We start from the raw sequence: 21,540 nt of genomic DNA, 5'->3' as shown, positions 1-21,540 counted from the left end.
ACCGTCTCAGTCCAATGAAGTGAGTGCCAATCATTGAGAAAACCATTCACATTTATTACAATTCTTATCAGTATCTTTTTTGCACATGAACATTTTTCATCATTTTCGACCCCAAGAACACAAATCCTTCATTCGTAAAGTTTTACCAGTATCACCAATATATTTTCATGCTTACTCAGAAGTAAGAAGTAAATCACAGGATGTTGTTTATCCCACCTGTTACTTTCCTGAAGCTGTTACCCATAATCCTTGTCATGGAGCATCCAGTAAATTTAGTCTTGATACAAACCTTAAATTAATTGATAACCAAAAAATAAGGTGTATAATTAGACCAAGGGATAAAACGAGACCCTCCACCAGGGGCATCTGTAATAGAAATTTACTTCAAATTAAAACAAAAAATATATCAGCAGTTCAGAAAGAACCATGCAGTTTTAAATGCTGCTTATTGAACATTCGCTCTCTTGGCACTAAAGCTGTTTTGGTAAATGATATTATATTAAGTACAAAATCTGATCTGTGTCTTCTCACTGAAACCTGGCTTAGTAAATGTGACACTGTTCCCCTAGCTGAGGCGTCACCAGATGGCTACTTGTTCCTTCATAAGTCTAGAGATTTTGGTCGAGGAGGAGGCCTTGGAATAATTCATTGTAACAAAATGCAAATCACTTCTAAAAATTTAGGCAACTTTACATCCTTTGAGGCATTCATTTTAAATATTAAAACAGATTCCAACACAATTATAGTGCTAGTCTACAGACCACCAGGGCCATATTCATTGTTCATGACTGAATTTAGCAACCTTCTACCTGATTTGGCTATAAATTATGATCACGTAGTACTGATGAGGGATTTTAATGTACACATTGATGTGGAAACTGACACTTTTAGCAAATGTTTTACTTATTTGTTAAATTCAGTAGGATTTTGTCAGATTGTCAAAGGTCCAACTCATAATCATAACCACACATTAGATTTAATTATAACTTACAAAGTTGAAATTCAAAATTTAAATATCACTCCATTAAGCTGAAATCCATCCATCCATTTTCCAACCCGCTGAATCCAAACACAGGGTCACGGGGGTCTGCTGGAGCCAATCCCAGCCAACACAGGGCACAAGGCAGGAACCAATCCCGGGCAGGGTGCCAACCCACCGCAGGACACACACACAAACACACCCACACACCAAGCACACACTAGGGCCAATTTAGAATTGCCAATCCAACTAACCTGCATGTCTTTGGACTGTGGGAGGAAACCGGAGCACCCGGAGGAAACTTCCGCGGGAGAACACGCAAACTCCACGCAGGGAAGACCTGGGAAGCGAACCCAGGTCTCCTAACTGCGAGGCAGCAGCGCCACCGTGCCGCCCCAAAGTTGAAATTCAAAATTTAAATATCACTCCATTAAATGAAGCTATTTCCGATCACTACTTAATTACATTTGATTTAGTCCTGCCCTTGTCAACACACTCCCAGATTAAAACAAAGACAGTGCGACATCTAGATTGTAATTCTGCTTCAAAATTTATAGATACTTTGAGTAAGTCAAGTGTAATTGTGGAGAACAATTTAGATCAGCTAACATCACATTATAATGTGACCTTGAGAGATGCTCTGGACACAGTGGCTCCCCTTAAAACAAAAGTGATCAAAGCACATAGAAACTCTCCCTGGTTTAATGAAAACACTCGAGCTCTTAAATTAGAGTGTCGAAAACTGGAGCGCAGATGGAGAACAACAAAGCTACATGTCTTTCAAATTGCATGGACAGAGAGTGTTAATAAATATAAAAAAGCCCTCTTTAAAGCTCGCTCAGAATACTATTCTACATTAATAGATAACAATAATAAAAATCCTCGGGTACTGTTTAGAACAGTGGCTAAATTAACAAATGGAAATTCAGATTAACAGTGCAAAATACTAACAGATATTAGCAGTACAGACTTTATGAACTTCTTCAATGAGAAAATTAAAAATATAAGATCCCAGATCTCTGCATCACACTACAAACCAAATACTAGCTTAGCAGACCCTGTCTCACATTGCATTCAGCACTTTAGTAATTTTAATCCTGTAACTGAGCAGGAAGTCTTAACTTTAATTTCTAAAATGAAGCCCACTACTTGTTCCCTAGATCCAGTGCCAACAAAACTAGTAAAAAGTGCAATGAATGTTCTTGCAGCGCCTATTCTAAACATTATCAGTAGTTCATTATTGCATGGCACAGTACCTGATACACTAAAAGTGTCAGTCATTAAACCATTACTTAAAAAGTCAGACCTAGACCCACACATACTAATTAATTATAGGCCTATTTCAAATCTACCATTTCTCTCTAAAATACTAGAAAAAGTAGTCGTCAATCAGCTTCAGTCACACCTTACGCATTACAATTTATTTGAGAAATTCCAGTCTGATTTCCGCACTGGTCATAGTACAGAAACGGCACTAATGCAGGTTGTAAACAACATTCTGCTATCCTCTGATGAAGGAAACTCCACTGTAATTATGTTGTTGCACTTAAGTGCAGCATTTGACACCATCAACCATTCTATTTTACTACACAGGCTAGAAAATGATATTGGGCTTACAGGCACCGTGCTCGCTTGGTTTAGTTCTTATTTATCAAATCGATTCCAATATGTACAGAAATGTGCTGACAGTACTCCATCATTATACACAGAAGTTCAATATGGTGTCCCGCAGGGCTCAGTACTGGGACCTTTACTGTTTTCCCTTTACATGCTTCCACTGGGATCTATCATTAGGAAACATAATGTTAATTTTCACTTGTATGCAGATGACACCCAGTTATACCTTTCATTTAAATCAGATGAAGTTTCTCCGATGTTGTCTTTAATTAGTTGTGTTAGCAAATTAAAGGAGTGGATGAATGAGAACTACTTGTCTTTAAATACAGATAAAACAGAGATGTTAATTGTTGGAGGGAATGACGCTGATCGTAACAATATTTTGTCACCATTTAACTCAGTTGGAATCTCAATTAATTTTACTGATTCAGCCCGCAATCTAGGAGTTATCTTTGACTCTAGCATGTCATTTAAAGCGCATATTACAAAGTTGTCCAAAACATGTTTCTTCCATCGTAAATATGTTAGGAAATTAAGGCGCTTTCTAAATAAACAGGATTCTGAGAAATTAATTCATGCATTTATCTCTAGTAGGATTGACTACTGCAATGCGGTGTTCACTGGATGTTCAAACTGTTCTTTATGCAGCCTCCAGTTAATCCAAAATGCGGCTGCAAGAATTATTACAAGAACAAGAAAGTACAAACACATAACTCCAGTTCTTAAATCCTTACACTGGCTCCCGGTTAAGTTTAGGGCAGATTTCAAAATCCTTCTTTTAACATATAAAGCATTAAATGGCCGCGGTCCGGCTTACTTGTCTGAACTTATCATGACTTACAAACCAGAGCGCACATTAAGATCTCAAGATGCCGGTCTGCTTATGGTTCCAAGGATTAATAAAATAACAATGGGAGGTCGAACTTTTAGTTACAGGGCCCCTAAACTGTGGAATAGTCTGCCTGTTACTATAAGACATGCCCCTTCGGTCTCAGCTTTTAAATCCCGGCTGAAGACTCACTACTTCAGTTTAGCATATCCTGACTAGAGCTGCTGATTAACTGTACAGACTGCATCTCTGATGTTAGTCATTAGCACTAAAACACAAGTAACATGATAGTTAGAATTGGATACTAACCCTCACCTATTCTGTTTCTCTTCTCTGTACTCAAATGTGGCACTTAGTGCCACGGCCCACCTGCCAAGTTGTTTTGCCTGCCTAAGGTAAAGTCATCCCTGATGGAGGATCGCAGGAATCGTGGGAAAGAGGGGTCCTTTCATCAGATTGGCTGGCCCAGCGCTGTTTCAGCCGTAGAATGGCCAAATGGGGGAGGCAACTTGATGGATGAAGTCTCCAGGAGTCTAAAATTATCCAAATCTTATTATGTGATATCATCTACTGTTAAATTCAGCTCCATAAATCTAAAATATTTTTATTTTTTATTTTTTATTGAGGATTTGTTCTGTCTGTGTATTGTATTGTATTGACCCCCTTCTTTTGACACCCACTGCACGCCCAGCCTACCTGGAAAGGGGTCTCTCTTTGAACTGCCTTTCCCAAGGTTTCTTCCATTTTCCTTGTCTTCTTAGAGAGTCAAGGCTGGGGGGCTGTCAAGAGACAGGGCCTGTTAAAGCCCATTGCGGCACTTCCTGTGTGATTTTGGGCTATACAAAAATAAACTGTATTGTATTGTATTGTAATTGCTTTTCTGTCCTTTACCTACCTCCATTATTTTTAAAACCAAAACATAGTTACCACCCGACCCAAAGAATGACCTTCACCTAATCACCTTTCTATGTTCACTAAATCGCTTTTCACATTCCTGATCTAGGGCTGGTAAATAATGGTGGCTTTCCATACAATAAGAAAAATAAAAAATACAGACAGTTTTTAATGGTTTAACACTTTCAGAACCTAATGCTAGCTTATACAATATGTTCGAATTAAATTTGATAGAGATTACATTAATGCAGTTTTTAAGTTGTTTCTACATGGTGTTTTAATGTGGTAGTTTTCCTATATTTGTTGCATTTAATTTTGTATTTAAGACAAGGTATTATCAGAAAAAAAATGGAATTCAGCTGATTTGAATCTTCTAATCATTTCCTTATTAAAAGGTTCCAGGAAATGCTGCAGTTATTGCAATTTGACAGTAGTATAAATAATACTCTGAAGTAACTCCCAAAAAGTGTATTTTATTTATGTATTATTTTTTATTAATACCAGAACATGGAGACATAAATACACACTAAATATCATTAAATAATTGGAAATGATTTAAATGATGATTTAAATAAAAATTGATTCCTCTTTTGCATGTTTGGGTGTTTCGCTTGAGGCGTGGGTTTTTTTTGTTTTTTTTTTGTACTCTTCCACTTGTTTCACAGCTTCCTTTTGTAAATGAAGATCAGTTTATGTCACAGCAGAAGGTCCTCTCAGCGTATATAAAAGAAAAACATTTACTGCCTCCAGAACAGATCCTTCCTTTTAGCTGAAGCAGCACCATGCAGCCACTTTATCTTCTCATTGTGGCTGTTGCCTTAGTTGCCTCAGGCACAGCAGAGGTGATGAATGACTTCTCCTCTTGTATTAAATACTTTTTTGGGGGAAAACCCCCAAATGGCTTTGAGAAGACTGCCTTCCCTGTTCCAGAAGAGCACCTCCCAGACAGCAAGGCACCCCAATGTCTAGCAGCCTATCAACAAAGTTCACCTGCTTATATCTGCCAGAAGATATCAAAAGGCAACCAATATTATTTTGCCACTTTATATGACAGGGGCCGGAGAATTCCTCTCTACTCTGCTTACCTGGTAGATAAAGGCAAACCTTGTAGTAAGCGACCAGGTTTCTTTCGTTTGGAACCTCAGGTAAGTCTGAAACTAAGCCTTTTTAGAAAACATTACTCCAATTTTTAACTGATAGAAAATAAAAGCATCATATTGATTACTATGCAGTAGAAGAGAAACTTGATATTATAATGGCCTTCAAACTAAGACTGAATAGAAAGTGTTCTGATTGATAAATAAATTGATAGACTTACTGAATGGCTGATTGATTTCCTTTCCTTCAGCATAAATCTCTGTTAGAAAAATGTATCACTTGTTCTTAAATAAGTATGTCCAGTACCTCCATATCTACCAGATACTGCATATGTTCTACATGCTAGCTGACTAGTGCTTAGTGGGTATTATTCACATTGCATCTTATATCATGTCCCAACACATGTATCCGTGTAGAGTGAGTTTGGTACAAAGGAATGTATTATACATATGAGTGCACTGACGTGAATGTCAATGCAGAAAAATTAATTTGCATTAAGTCACATTGGCTGCTGCTGGCATTGAGCACAACTCACAACAGTCAGTAGTCAGTAGTAATAACACCATGACAATAACTTCTGGAAGAAACAATAGTGTTTTTTTCTATAACAACACCTACACTTCTTCACATGTATATTTCCTGCCCTGAGTAATTATTTGTCACCTTTGCAACACATGATTCGAGAATCAGCATGCTTTATGTGTGATAAAGGCTTGACTAGTTTAAAATACTGTAAAGGACAGCACATGGGTTAGTGTCCCGGCCAGGATTGGCCTCATTCCCTTAACCGGCCAGGAGGTCAGTATAACCGAGAGATCGGAGGAGGCTCTGTTTCAAAGCTGTATGCTCCCCTGACCTACTAGTTGGCAGCATCCCTGGGCTTTGGTACCCATTCAGATACCCACAGGGAATGCTGGGAACATTAGTCCAGTGAGGACAGCCCTGCTGGTGTCCGTGGATGTCACCAGGGGGTGCTGCATGGAGTTACACTCTGTACTTAATGGGATTTCCAATTGACCTGAAAGTGTTTTCATTGGGCTATGCCCTAACACTGGGAGTAGTCCTGGGTGCTAGATAAAAGAAGCCATTCAACCTCTTCCAGTTGAATTGGAGTTGGGCATGGAGGATGGTAGAGGAGGAGAAGAAAGAGCAAAAGAGACAAAGAGAGAGAGGAATTGTTGTTTTGCGTTTATGCCACTTTTGAAATCTTTGTGTAAGGTATTAATCAAAATAACCCTTTTTAATAAACTGGGACTTGTGCCTGGGGTTTTGGGTGTCCCCTAGTTGTCACAGTTATCAGAGTTCTTTTTCTATTGATTAGTGTCAAAAAAGGCAAATTAAATCCACTGTTGATCCAATGCTGTGTAAAAATAAAGTGTGAACATTTCCAAAGGGGGAAAATGCTGTTAATAGGCACTGTAAATTAAATAAACACAATGGAACATTCACAGACCCCCTTAATCCAATTCAAGTAATTTGGAGGCTGGAGCCTTTCAATGCATCCTCAGAACAAGAACAGTACAGATGATTTAAATAAAACATCTGTATTGTTTTAGTGAACACAGAGCCAGTCCATCACAGAGTACATGCACATACACACACACACACACACTGTACTGTATGTGGCAAAGTTTGAGTGGCTAATTAACACAATATGTATGATAGGAGAACAGAAATATTTTGAGAAAAAAAACACCCACATATACGGGAAGCCCCTGAGGTTGTGGACACAGGACAGGGCATCTGCGTTGGCATGGAGGGAGCCCTTGCAATGGATGATCACAAACCTGTAGGTGTGTGGGTCCAGGAAGCATCGGATAACCCTATTGTTAAAATCTTTATATACATGGTTCGTCACTAGGGCAAATTCCCAGCCCAGCAGGTAATAGTGGAGTTGGGTCACTGCCAATTTAATAACAAGAGTCTCCTATTCCATTGATGTCCCAGCCCACCAGTCTCTGACTTGGGTACATCAAAGAATGCTTGACGCCATCAACAATCAGATTGAAGATGGCACCCAGGCCGGTTTTACATGCATTTGTCTGAAGAATTAAAGTAATAGAGGAATCAGATGATAGAAGAACAGGCACAATAGTAAAGACCCTGTTGAAGTCTTGCAATGATTGAAAGCAGACAATTTCACCATGTCTGGGGCCCTCTTATCTGATAAATTCATAAGAAAGAGCATCTTTCTCCAGGAAGAAGAGCACAGATCAGCAGCAGTACCCTGCTAAACTCACAAATGCCATCCATCCATCCATCCATCCATTGTCTCCCGCTTATCCGAGGTCGGGTTGCGGGGGCAGCAGCTTGAGCAGAGATGCCCAGACTTCCCTCTCCCCGGCCACTTCTTCTAGCTCTTCCGGGAGAATCCCAAGGCGTTCCCAGGCCAGTCGAGAGACATAGTCCCTCCAGCGTGTCCTGGGTCTTCCCCGGGGCCTCCTCCTGGTTAGACGTGCCCGGAATACCTCACCAGGGAGGCGTCCAGGAGGCATCCTGATCAGATGCCCGAGCCACCTCATCTGACCCCTCTCGATGTGGAGGAGCAGCAGCTCTACTCTGAGCCCCTCCCGGATGACTGAGCTTCTCACCCTATCTTTAAGGGAAAGCCCAGACACCCTGCGGAGGAAACTCACTTCAGCCGCTTGTATTCGCAATCTCGTTCTTTCGGTCACTACCCATAGCTCATGACCATAGGTGAGGGTAGGAGCATAGATCGACTGGTAAATTGAGAGCTTCGCCTTGCGGCTCAGCTCCTTTTTCACCACGACAGACTGATGCAGAGCCCGCATTACTGCGGATGCCGCACCGATCCGCCTGTCGATCTCACGCTCCATTCTTCCCTCACTCGTGAACAAGACCCCTAGATACTTGAACTCCTCCACTTGGGGCAGGATCTCGCTACCAACCCTGAGAGGGCATTCCACCCTTTTCCGGCTGAGAACCATGGTCTCGGATTTGGAGGTACTGATTCTCATCCCAGCCGCTTCACACTCGGCTGCGAACCGATCCAGAGAGAGCTGAAGATCACGGCCTGATGAAGCAAACAGGACAACATCATCTGCAAAAAGCAGTGACCCAATCCTGAGGCCAAATGCCATGGGTTATAATATATTTGTAGTTGTAGTACTATTGTCAAATAAACATACTGCATGGTGGTTTAGTGTTGCAGTTTTCCTGTTGCATTTAATTTTGTGTTTAAGCTAATGTAATATCAGAATAAATGGAACTCAGCTGATATAAATCTTCTAATCATTTCCTTATTAAAAAGTTCCTGGGGATGCAGCTCTTATTACAGTATATTTGAGAGTGCAAATATAAAGATTATATTTATAAAGATTACTCTGAAGTGTCTCCCAAAAAGCATGTTTTATTTATATATTATTTTTATTAATACCAGAACATGGAGACATAAATACACACTGAATAACACACTAATCTACTAATTGGAAATATTTTACAGATAATAAAAATAAAAATTAAGTTCTCTTTTGAATTTTAGGCCACTTTGCCTGAGGTGTGATTTTTTGCACTTTTGCGCTTGTTTCACCACTTTGTTCTGTAAATGAAGATCAGTTTCTGTTACAGTAGAAGGTCCTCTCAGTGTATCGAAAAGAAACATTTACTACCACTAGAACAAATCCTTCCTTTTAGCTGAAGAAGCACTTTTCAGCTACTTTATTTTCTTTATGTGGCTATCACATCAGTCAATTCAGACAGAGCATAGGTGATGAACGACTTTTCCTCTTGTGTTAATTTCTTCTTCAGGGAAACTCCCCCCCCCCCCAACTAGCTTTGAGGAGACTGTCCTCCCTGTTCTCTGTTTACTGTATATCCGCTGCACACGAAAAGAGGAAGGACAACAGGTTAGACACACACAAACAACTATGCTGTATTTTTGTTTGTTTTGCCCATCCACAATCCATTGGCATGTCTGGGCACAAGGAGTTGGAGGATTCTTTCCACTGCATTCCTCTCATTCCTTCTGTGTTAATAAAGGGAGGTCATTGTGCCATGGAACTTCGTCACACTCAAAAGAGGTGCACTGCCACTCAACAAGCTCGACTAACTCATGTTTTTCCATGAGTGCCACTGTACTAAACTAACGAAGGGAGAGCATGAACAAAGTAATCACGGGCAATTATGATTTAGATAATCCTATCTACCATTTTTTCTCCTGGTTTCAGTTGTGGCATTAGTTTCCACCCCAGATGAAATGGATGTTTGGTGATAGGGACAAAAATTCCCTATTAAGTTAAGTTCTGATTTTTAATCTATGATGTTCAAAGCATTGAGAACACTTGATTTTAACATGGCATCTGTATGTGTCTTTGTATCTGTGTAAAATAGAAATTTATTTTCTCATCATAAAATTACACTTTTCATCTGAAAATTATGCTTTTTTTCTATTGTGCAGTGCTCCTGGGTGACTACATCCTAGCAGCAACAGAACATTTTAGAACAGATGGTTTCTGGATGGGCGGCACGGTGGCGCAGTGGGTAGCGCTGCTGCCTCGCAGTTGGGAGATCTGGGGACCCGGGTTCACTTCCCGGGTCCTCCCTGCGTGGAGTTTGCATGTTCTCCCCGTGTCTGCGTGGGTTTCCTCCGGGCGCTCCGGTTTCCTCCCACAGTCCAAAGACATGCAGGTTAGGTGGATTGGCGATTCTCAATTGGCCCTACTGTGTGCTTGGTGTGTGGGTGTGTTTGTGTGTGTCCTGCGGTGGGTTGGCACCCTGCCCGGGATTGGTTCCCTGCCTTGTGCCCTGTGTTGGCTGGGATTGGCTCCAGCAGACCCCCGTGACCCTGTGTTCGGATTCAGCGGGTTGGAAAATGGATGGATGGATGGATGGTTTCTGGATTGAACCTGAGACCTTTGTACAACAATAACTTCCAAAATAATTGACCAATCTTTGTATCATGTTAGTCTTGTCACTGGCTACAGGCCTATTGTTTTTGGTCCTGTTCGGTTCAGTACTTATCCCCACATTCGTTGAAACGCTCTTGACTTAAGTCCAAAGATAACTGCCATATAAATTGTTTAACTTTTGCAGTTTGCTCCATTTTGTCATGGGATCAGATCTACTAATTTACAATTATATTTACATGAGTAGGTTTTGTAAATACATCATTTAATTAAATATTGGCCACTAGGGTGATTCACAGACCTCCAAACCCCAGGCACAATTACTCAGACTTCAATCTGGGTTCAAACATGTTTTTATTTAAAGAAAATACTTTCCACAGTTTTGTTTTCCTCCAAATCCATACAATTATAATTTCTCCTCTACACCTTCCAAATGCACTTTGTCCACCTCCTCCACTGACCCTCTGGGTTGTGTGGACTTCTCTCTTTTCAGCCTAACCTAAGTACTTCCAATTTGGGCAAAACCACTCCAAGACAGAGGACTTACCTCCCGATAGCCCCCCTGGAAGAGCCTGCAGAACACAATAGGGCAACCTTACAGAACCACAAACACCCTTGTCGACCTTTGGGTATCCTGTTGAGCAGATCAGACACCCAGGCAAACAACACTGAATAATCAATAGCTGCAACTACTTTGCCCGCCCCTGCCCCTGCCCCTGCCCCTGCCCCTGCCCCTGCCCCTCACCTGAGTCGGTTTCGTCTCTGTTCAGCAGTGTTTGCCAAACTCGGTCGTGGTGAACCCCTGTGGCTGCAGGGTTTTGTTCCAACCAGATTCCTAATCATTAATGCCGGTGAAACTCATCCGGGATAAGTCGGTTTTTCAAACGCAGCCGTGTAGCAGATTAGTCTCTAGCAAGATGTAATAATCCAAGATGAATGCGCGCCCTCGCGCTGAGTGAAAAGCCAATATATATTGAGTCTACAAAACATGATCACCAAGCCTTTGATAGGCTGCAACAAAATGATGAAAGAACGGGCACATTTTTTTCACACAAGCTGAGTGGGTGGGTGTTAGTTAGTTAATTAGCAACTCGAAGGATTTCAAGATATAATATACAAAAGAGGTAACACTGCAAAAGCAGCCCAAACCAGAAAAGACGGCTGGCAAATTAAACGCGTGTGCATTGTACTTACTGAAAGCAGCGTTACGGATTTTGCAAATGTTCATTTTTTTCCCTCTGCTTAAAAAACATTGAAAAAGCGGCGCGGATTGGTTTGCAGCGTGTAAAACAGTTTGTTTGTTGCGGATAATTTGCTATCTACACAGGGAGGAACCGCGAAGCGAACCCACAATCTTCCACTGTCTCCTTACTGCAAAGCATCCGTACTACTACAGCGCCACAAGGCAGTTAAAGAATGCACCGGGCCACATGTTCATTTTTTCCCCTGTGCTTAAAAGACATTAAAAAACTGTTTCTCAACCGTGACTCCCGAACAACTCAGTACGCGAAAAGCGGCCAGAATCGCAAACAACAATGAAAACTCTACGTGACTTACAGGTAGTGATGGGCCGCTCGATACTCAGGTTTCGACACTGTGTCGAGCTTTCGAAGCACTGCAGATTTTAATACTTGATCGAATAATGACACCTATGATTTAAGGATTTCACATTTTCTTTCTCAAATGTGCTTACCTATATCATGGCAAAGTACAGGGATACAACTTTATTTTCTGTCTACTCCGTTTTAATTATGACAGAGCAAAGAAAACATTAAGGCTATTAAATGTGATCTCAAGAAAAGATCAGGGTTAATTATAATACTAATAACAGGAGCGATTATAATGATACAGTGCAAAAGTAAATGCTAATTGAAAGAGCCGGGAATGCACGAGGTGAGGCGTCTTATTGCCTTATTTTATTTAACCCTTGCTATCGTATAGTGCATTCTGCCTGTCGGCGTTAGTTATATTTATATTTTTTAGACATCACACATTACAAGCTGCTGACGAACCCTTCTCTTCGTTGTCAGTCTGTAGCTACGAAAAAATAAAAGCAATACGACTTTTAACAGACGTCATTGAAGTGTATCATAAGTTTCTGTAACGTTAATGAAAATGGCCAGGAGGTGTCACGAGAGAGGTGAGTGTCAAATGCTTCGAAGCTTCGATATGACTTCCGACACAATTGCTTCAAACGTGTTGATGCTTCACGAGGCTTCACCCTGCCCATCACTACTCACAGGTTACTGAACGAGAAATCAGCAGACTAGCATGACGGATGGGGCGTAATGGGCGTCCTTCCCCTCTCCTCCGGATTTTTCAAATGTTAATTTTTTCCCTCTGCTTAAAAATCATTAAAAAAGCGGCCTGATTATGGGTACGCCGCGGGTTGGCTAGTATGTAATATTGCACTTGTCCCATAGCCAATGTTGACTTAGGGCTGTATTGTAAACTTGAGAGTGTATTGTATTGTAAACATGAAGGTGCACTAGGTCAGATTGACCACTTAGCAGCATTTAGCATGGTGTACCAAAGTAACAGTAAAAGATTGCAGGAAGTGTCTTAATTCAAAAACAATAATAACTATAATAAAATGAATCAGTCAATGATTTACAATCATATAACACTAGGCCAGTATAGGAAAACAGAAAGTCCACTTATATAAAAAAATAAAAAGGACAACCCTGTTTTCTCATGAGCTTGATGTGGAAAGCAGCATGAATTACTACTTTTGGTTATTTAGATTAGGACCTTAGATGGACCAGTAGTGTTCATATGACAAGATCCTGTCCTTGGATATGTTCATGTCCAGGTACTCATGTTCATCCTTGCAATTTTTACTATAAAAAAGAAAGTATAGCACAGTAAATAGGTGTGTGGAACAATGGCTGTTAAAGCATTTTTTGCTTTTACTGTGTTTCTTGCCTTATTTACAAAGTGCAGTGAGGCTGTTTGCAGGAATTACATGTTGCAGTATAAAGGAAAAGTTGTGACACCAACCAGGTAGTCCTGCTTAATAACTAGAGTCCAAAACAAAATCACACCTTTTGGCTATAAAATACAAAGCTTCTTGTACACAATAATAAAGTAACAGGATCTTGGAAGTTGAAGTAAGGGTCGTTCATTTGTACTCCATCTGGCATGTTTCTCTTCATGGAAATATGACAGCTCATTCTGGGCAGCCGAGCTTCTTATAATGTACAAACAGGAAGGGACGGGGCTAAGTGCCCCCACTTTGCAGTTATTCAATGTTCCAGGGAGAGAAGATGAAGAGAATGTTAGTGACAGCACCTCATCTCACTCCAGTAGGTTATGTGAGGAGATCATCCGACAAGCATGCGTGACAACAGATAATATAACATGAGATATAATCCACAAACATGTTTAATCTAATTTGATGTTGCAGGGTCCAGTGCCTATCCAGGAAACACGACCATAAGGCCAGAGCTAACGCTGGACAGGAAACCAGACTAACACAGGATTCTGTCATGTGCCAATTTATGATCATGTGCCAGTTAAGCTAGCATACACATCATGAGAAATTGAGATGAAATCCAGAATAGCTGGAGAAAAACCCCACACATAAAGGAAATTCAAAGTACACTCAGATAGCAACCAGGACATTTGATCTGTGAGGCAGAAGCACTAATTACTGTTCTACCTTACCAGCCTGAAATGTGAATACAAGTGAGAAAAATTCAAACAGTTCAATGATTCTCCTTCTTTTCATTTCAGCTTATACACCGAGAACTTTCTGCAGAGTCACAACAAATACAAGAGACTAAGAATATAATAAAAAAATACAACATCAAAAAGGGTTGCAAAGGTCAATTTCCAGAATATCAAGAAAAACATAAACTAATGCAAAGTCAAGCTGTTGATGAAGACTACAATGATGCAGCCAAGCAAGGTTACGACCGTGGCCACTTAAATCCCAGGCAGCACCACAATCAGGAAGAGTTCTGCGACTCCACCTTCACTTTTACTAACGTTGTTGCAATGAACAAGGAGCTCAACAATAATATATGGAACAAACATGAAATTGAAATGAAAGAAATAATGGAGCGCCACTGTGGGCAAATGTATGTGATCACAGGAGCTGTCCCCGACAATGGCAAAAAAGTGAACAATCGTGTGTACGTGCCCAGCCACATCTGGAGTGCCTACTGCTGCGTTAATAACATGGGGCGGCCTATACAATCAGGAGGTGTCCTTGTCCGTAACAATAACAATGCCCAAAAGCAAACCATGACGGTGAACAAATTGGAAGAAGAATTGGGCAAATTGTACAATCAAGAGATAAAACTAATTGATGGCTGTCAGACTTAGACTCCTGTCCAAGTCTATGAAAAGAACAAAAGTGTTTCCCTGAACAGGACAAGCATTTTTTGTGCATTTTTTTCAAAGCACAAAAAATATAAAAGTGTTCACCTTAAATATATAAAAAAAGAATAATAACGGCTTAAAGTAATTCGTGCTTGCTAACAATGATGGCTTACATGCAAAACACGGTTGTTTCATGGAGTACTATGAAAAGCTATTCAATGAAAATATCAATGTGATTTGTCTCATGTACTCCTTCAATTTGACATAAAAAAACATGCCATCATGGCAGTATAAATCTTTCTTTAACCTAGAACAATCAGTCAGTATATCCCCTCATTAGAAGCCTGGAACCTTCTTCTCCTGTAGGTTCGGTCTCACTGTCACATCAAGACAACTCCACCCATCCAGCCACCAATCTGTTGTTTAAATTTCCATCTTCGATTTTTAGCTGCCAGAGCCTCTCTGGGAATCATTTGGTACAAGATTAAAATCAACCGGAATGTGCCAGAAGTAATAATCGTCAATTGACTTCAGAGGAATGTGTTCTGGATGAGTGGGAAGACCAGGCAAAAGGCAGAAGGTACTCCACACTGACACTGACTTGACCAGGAATCAAACCCAGACTGCAAGACACAAAGAGGAAAAAGGAAAAGTAGGCTTTAAAATATAGAAGGTTTAGCGAGAAAGAACAAACCCTTCTGATGGTTCACTGGATGACTCTGGCAAAATATTTACTGGTCACGTTTAAAAGTAAACAACATTACAGAGCAAGCAATAACACCCACCTAAAACATATCATCAGAGTTTAGGGGATGATAGTATTAACAGCAAAAATCCCTTGTCACGTAATTACAAATCAGCAGTAGTTTACAAGTTCTTTGTAATGGTTGCTACCATGGCAATAAATTACATGTTTCAGACAACAAAGTAAAATATTATTTTATTGTAGAAAATTGTCCCACAAACTAATTTACATTTATTGTAGCAATAGCTGTGCTTCCCATATATAATGGGTTGAAATCTAAGTAATCAACGCAGACCTCAGAGTTAATGTTTGCAGTGAACAATGCACTGCATCTGTCTCTGCTTTATGACATTTGGTATGGCATTAGTAAAAGCAGCATTACTGCTTATGATGTGCCATCTGTTGGAATAGAAAATGAAATGCATTTTATCGCTCCAGATGTTTGTGATCTGACGACTTTTGGACATAGAGACATAGAAACCATATAGACTCACAGACAGACACACAGATACTTAACCTTTTATTAAGGCGGATTTAAATGACAACATGTTTACCATCAGGTCACAAAGAACATGCGGGACATGTTTAGGCTTTTAGTGCACCTGCAGGACTGATACTTTGCAAAGGCCTGTACACATACTTCCTCTTCTGTCTCGAGCACATGGCTGCTCTGATTTCAGTAAACCACCAAGTGTCATTATATATTTTTGAAGCGCTAAAGCATCAGATCTTTTTTCAGAATGGTCAGGAGGAACCTCAAAAGCTTCTGATCATTACTAAGTAAAACAGATACTTCATGATAAACACACAGACATGAGCTGCTGGTTCTTTTGTCACATACAATCCATTGTTAACTGGCAGCTGACTAGTTAAATGGGAGACTAAAAGAAGCAGTTAAAGGGAGGGAAGTTTAAGAAGTGAGTTAACTAAAATGAAACAGGAACAATGTTTTTAAGCAATATTTAAATTTTGATTAAGAAATTTGTTTGAAAAGAAACAGGCTTTCCAGGACAAACTTGAACAACCCTTTCCTAAAGTGAAATGTCATAGCCACTAAGCGAAAGAAACACACACACACCCCCCCCCCCATGACTTTAGAAGGATATAAGTATAGATTAATGTTACTTTTCTAACAGAGAAAAAAATATAGAGGAGAGACCTAAGAGACACTGATACTTTGGAAGATGGGAAAACAAGAGGTTTATAAGTGAGAAGAAGCCACACCAGAAAGAGAAAACAAGCAGGCCTTTGCAAAGCAAATGCAATGAAAGAATTGTATACTCATAAGAGCTCAAGATGATTAGCAGGTATGAATTATTTTGAACCACTTCCACTAGAGATTACGGTCTGAGCACATAATGAAATTTAGAGAACTTTTGGTACTGTTGATCTCCCTGTCACTTTGCTACAGACTTTAGTCTTGTTGCCACAATGATTTCCAGTCACGGTCTGTATGTTTTTCCTGTGTGCCCTGTGATGGACTCTCATTAAATCCAAAGGGGAGTTAGAATATATTTTGCTAGCCCCTCAGCCCTATAATCAAAATATAAAATTTGTAGTATTTAGTAATTTGTAAAGGATTACTTTCTTTGAATTACAACCACACTCTGCTGAAGCCCAATGACTGCATGTACCTCACACTGAGAGGCCTCCTTCCTGGTGTTGGGCTGAATTTCCTTTCTAAAGGAATTTTTTCACTGAAGTGACTGGCATCTTTTTCATTTAAATGGAAAAAAGGAATTTAAAACTTGCATGACATCTGGTTTTTATTATATAGTGCTGATATTTGCACCCATCCATTCACCCATTAATGGACATGCTTAATTAAGAAATGTGTAATTTTAAGTGCTTCTATAGAATGATGTTGTTAGCAATCAATATATTGTTTTGTTTTCAGAAGCAATAGCTTTGCATTGAATAAACTTGCATTGATGAAATCAATATTGGTGAGATTGGGAATTTATTTAGTTCCAATGAATCTTGAAACCGTATCAATTTATGGTAGTTGCACTGAATATACTGCAGGTAATAGTGTATCCATATTAGTAACTGAGAATGGTAAACCGGATGGCATGGACGCAGGCACACGGCAAAGACCGGATGGAATGGACGCAGGTACATGGCGATGAGACCATGAGACATACTGCGCAGGCGCGTACAGCGTGCATCTCATAAACCGCAAGCAAAGTCGTATCCACCGCGAACGAAGGAGTCACGGCCCAAACACGAAAGAGCACAACTGACGTGAGTGAGAAATGAAGCAACAACGCACCCATAGCTAACGACTAACGACACATCCACACAAAAAAAGAGGATTCTGCGCTGCAGCCCAGATTCAAACGGAAGAGGCTACAGAGGCCCCACAGGTCCACAAATATAGGGCGCAGGCATCACCGCCATATTGTGAGTGGCACTACTGCGGACTGAAGGCGCAGGCGTCACCGCCATATTGTGAGTGGCACTACTGCAGAGTGAAGTTAGGAATAATGTGCTGCTTGGGATTGTACAAACCGCTGAACACTTTACACCAAATTCAAACACAATACAGCTCAACAATACAAACACGAGCCTACCTGGACACGATCAATGGACGCAGGCGCCCACAACGCGCGTCTGAAACTGCGGAAGCAAAGCAGGCACGGGTTCAAAACGAACGAGCTCGACTGATATGTAAATCACATTACAGTGATGCATCACTGACGGTACAACCACAGAAAACGCTCAGTATTAACAGTATAACAGTAAGTGCAATTATCCATATTACTAACGGTGAACAACAGATAACTAATGGAGTCACGGTCACGGCTCCAAAAACGATCCAGCTTGACTAACGGAGCTACAAACACGAGCCCGCATCGATAAAGAAAATAAACGTGGGCGCCTACTACGCGCGTCTTAAACCGCGGAAGCAAAACTGTCTCGGCTCCAGAACCAAACAGCTCGACTAACGGAGCTACAAAAACGCCCCAGCATGGACAAATACAATGAACATAGGTGCCTACAACACGCATCTGAAACTGTGGAAGCAAAGCAGGCACGGGGGGTTGGCGAGCGAAGCGAGCAGGGAGCGAAGCCCCCTAGTTAATATACAAACAGCTTTGGCAAGCACAGACCATTCAGCTAAGCGTAACTCATTTTTTTCTAATCACCACTTGTTTCCAAAATTTCATCAAGTTGAGATTTGGAAAGAAAAAGCCATTCAACTCTGAATAACTCATTTTTTTCATTTTACCAATTGATTCTAAAATATCAAGTTCAAATCTGGAGGTCTCTTTGACTTACTTATTTCATATGTGGGTGTTTCTCTGTGTGCAGATAAATATGTCCAGAGTGAAGAGATTTACCCTCAAACAGATTTCATCTCTGCCTCTGCCCATAGGAATCGTAAATCAAAATTGATATCTCCTTAATATTTATTTTGGTTTCTCCTCGACAACAATGGAATCAGAAAGAAATAAAATGGAGACATGTTCTTTTGTGTTCTGCTTCTCTGATTTTTCTCCAGACGAAAAACACCCTGGTATTGTCACAAGTGTCTCCTATTGAGTTTCAGCTGAGATCTCAATGATGTCAAACAATGGGTTCAGATCTTCCAAGAAGTGCCTTGGCATTTTTATTTGTTGCTGTTTGAGAGTGCGTTGTGTGCTCAGTCATATAAGGTGAAATCTGGGGACAGTTGTTTGTGGTGATTACAGACCTGCTTGCTTCTGAATAATATAATCAGTTGCTGTAATCTATATTGCTCTGCTGCAATTAGATCATACTCATTCTGGAAAAAAGGCAGGCAATGCAGCTTTGTGATTAAGACTTCAGAAGTATATGATTGTGGGTTCAAATCCTGCTGCTGACACTTTGTGACTGTGAGCAAGTCTCTTCATCTGCCTGTGGTCCATCTGGAAAAACAAAAGAAATGTAACCGATCGTATCTCAGATGTTGTAATTCTCCTTGGATGAAGTTATCAGTCCAATAATAAGTCAACAATATGAAGTCTTGAAAAGTCAAGCAAAATGACACCTTTTATTGGCTAACTAAAAAGATTACAATATGCAAGCTTTCGAGGCAACTCAGGCCCTTTCTTCAGGCAAGATGTTGCCTCGAAAGCTTGCATATTGTAATCTTCTTAGTTAGCCAATAAAAGGTGTCATTTTGCTTGACTTTTCACTACATTCATAATAGCTAACACGATGCAACACCCTAGTACTACAGACATATGAAGTCTTGAAAGAGATGAATGAAGGTTTTAATGAAGAATATTTCTGTACTTGGCTCCATTCAGCTTTCCCTTGACCCTAACTATTCTCCTAGTCCTTGGTGCTGCCACCACCATTCTTCACCATGAATAGTATAGCACAGGTGATGAATGGTGTTTGGTTATCTTGAGACAAAACATCAATGTTGGTTTCATCCAAACAGAAAATATTGTTTCTCAAAGTCTGAGAGTGCTTTGGGTGATTTTTGCAAACTTCAAGCAAGGTTTTGTGTGACTTTTACTGAGGAAAGTCTTCTGTCTGACCACTTTACCAACATGGCCCAGATTGGTGGAGTATTGCAGTGATGGTTGTCTTTCTCAAACTTTTTTCCATCTCCACACAGGTTCTCTGGAGCTCAGCCAGAGTGACCATCAAGTTCTCAGTCCCCTCTCTGATCATGGCCCTTGCCCCCCATTTTCTCAGTTTGGATGGGCAGCTAGTTCCAGGAAGAGTTGTGGTTTAGCCTTCCCAATATCTGTGCCTCTGCACAATCCTTTCAGCCTCATGGGCCTGTTTATTGTGCTCTGATTCACATTGTCAACTGTGGGACCTTCTAATAGGCAGGTGTGTTCCTTTCTTACTTCTGTCCAACCAACTGAATTGACCACATGTGGATACCTAACAAGGTTTACAAACATCTCAACAATGATCAATAGAATGGGATGCACCTGAGTCATAGCAAAGGATCTGAATACTTGTGTAGGTGTGATATTTGACTTTTTTATTTTTAATAAATTTGCAAAAAATTCTAAAATCCTGTGTTCACTTTGTCATTCTGTGTCTCCAAATGGTGCTTGATATGAGGATAAAATTAATTTAAATGATTTTAGGACAAGGCTGCAGCATAACAAAATGTGAAAAAAAATAAAGGGTATAAATTCTTCCTGAATCTACTTGAAATGCCAATAAATAGTGAATCAAAAATCCATCCATCCATCCATTTTCCAACCCGCTGAATCTGAACACAGGGTCACGGGGGTCTGCTGGAGCCAATCCCAGCCAACACAGGGCACAAGGCAGGAAACAATCCTGGGCAGGGTGCCAACCCACCGCAGGACACACACAAACACACCCACACACCAAGCACACACTAGGGCCAACTTAGAATCGCCAATCCACCTATCCTGCATGTCTTTGGACTTTGGGAGGAAACCGGAGCCCCCGGAGGAAACCCACGCAGACACGGGGAGAACATGCAAACTCCACGCAGGGAGGACCCGGGAATCGAACCCAGGTCCCCATATCTCCCAACTGCGAGGCAGCAGCGCTACCCACTGCGCCACCGTGCCGCCCTGAATCAAAAATTTTCTTTGAAAATCAAATTAATAATAAAAAAAAAAAAACTATTGTTTAGACTAGGATAAAAAAATAAGCAGTCCCTGATATCTTCACAGTACCAAGTGTAACTGCGTCTTTTCCAGGGTCTCGAAATTGAGCAGCTACTGAGTTAGTAAGGCAGGATCAACATGAGTCAAATGAGTACAAAAGAAATTTTTCAGTTTAGTAAAGTTTGTTTTAAAAGGGTTTAGTGAAAATTCAAAGCAAAACAGTACAGAGAAAAAGGTTATTATACAAGCAGATTGAAAGGCAAAAAAGGAAAAAAATGTGTCTTCTGCAAACTTAGCTGTTTCTTGTTAAATTTCAGATGCTTTCTATACTTAAAGGTTGTGTTAATTTCTCTTTGCTTTGCTTAATACATTCAGTATTTTCTGTACAAACGGCACAGTACATTCAATAGGACACGGTTTGAAGCTCTTTGCCCTCCATGCCTCACTGACTATAAGGCAGATCATAAACTGAGACTAATCTGTAGCCAGAGGGATAAGAAATATAAACTTTCCATTTCAATTTAGCTTGTGGAGGTAGAGAAAAGCCAAGCAAAATGACACCTTTTATTGGCTAACTAGAAAGATTACAATATGCAAGCTTTCGAGGC

At 40.4% G+C, this 21,540-nt stretch overlaps 1 protein-coding gene across 3 annotated transcripts in view; it reads left to right on the top strand.

Moving 5' to 3' along the window:
* Positions 1 to 17,294, top strand: part of LOC114649053 (endonuclease domain-containing 1 protein-like) — a 132,003-nt gene extending 114,709 nt beyond the window's left edge. The window contains exons 1-2 of one of the 3 annotated variants that reach the window (XM_028798468.2): positions 4,970 to 5,464; positions 14,018 to 17,294. In XM_028798468.2, the coding sequence (XP_028654301.1) occupies positions 5,102 to 5,464; positions 14,018 to 14,611 (957 nt within the window). In that variant the 5' untranslated portion in view covers positions 4,970 to 5,101 and the 3' untranslated portion in view covers positions 14,612 to 17,294. Of the gene's footprint in view, positions 1 to 4,969; positions 5,465 to 14,017 lie in introns of those variants that run through there. The other 2 variants (XM_051924368.1, XM_051924369.1) reach the window with 2 other exon arrangements.
* Positions 17,295 to 21,540: the final 4,246 nt, after the last annotated feature.

This window comes from Erpetoichthys calabaricus, chromosome 3 (genome assembly GCF_900747795.2).
Source record: "Erpetoichthys calabaricus chromosome 3, fErpCal1.3, whole genome shotgun sequence".
Taxonomy (NCBI): Eukaryota; Metazoa; Chordata; class Cladistia; order Polypteriformes; family Polypteridae; genus Erpetoichthys; species Erpetoichthys calabaricus.
The sequence above is the reverse complement of the archived record's forward strand: the minus strand, read 5'-3'. Positions and strand labels throughout refer to the sequence as shown.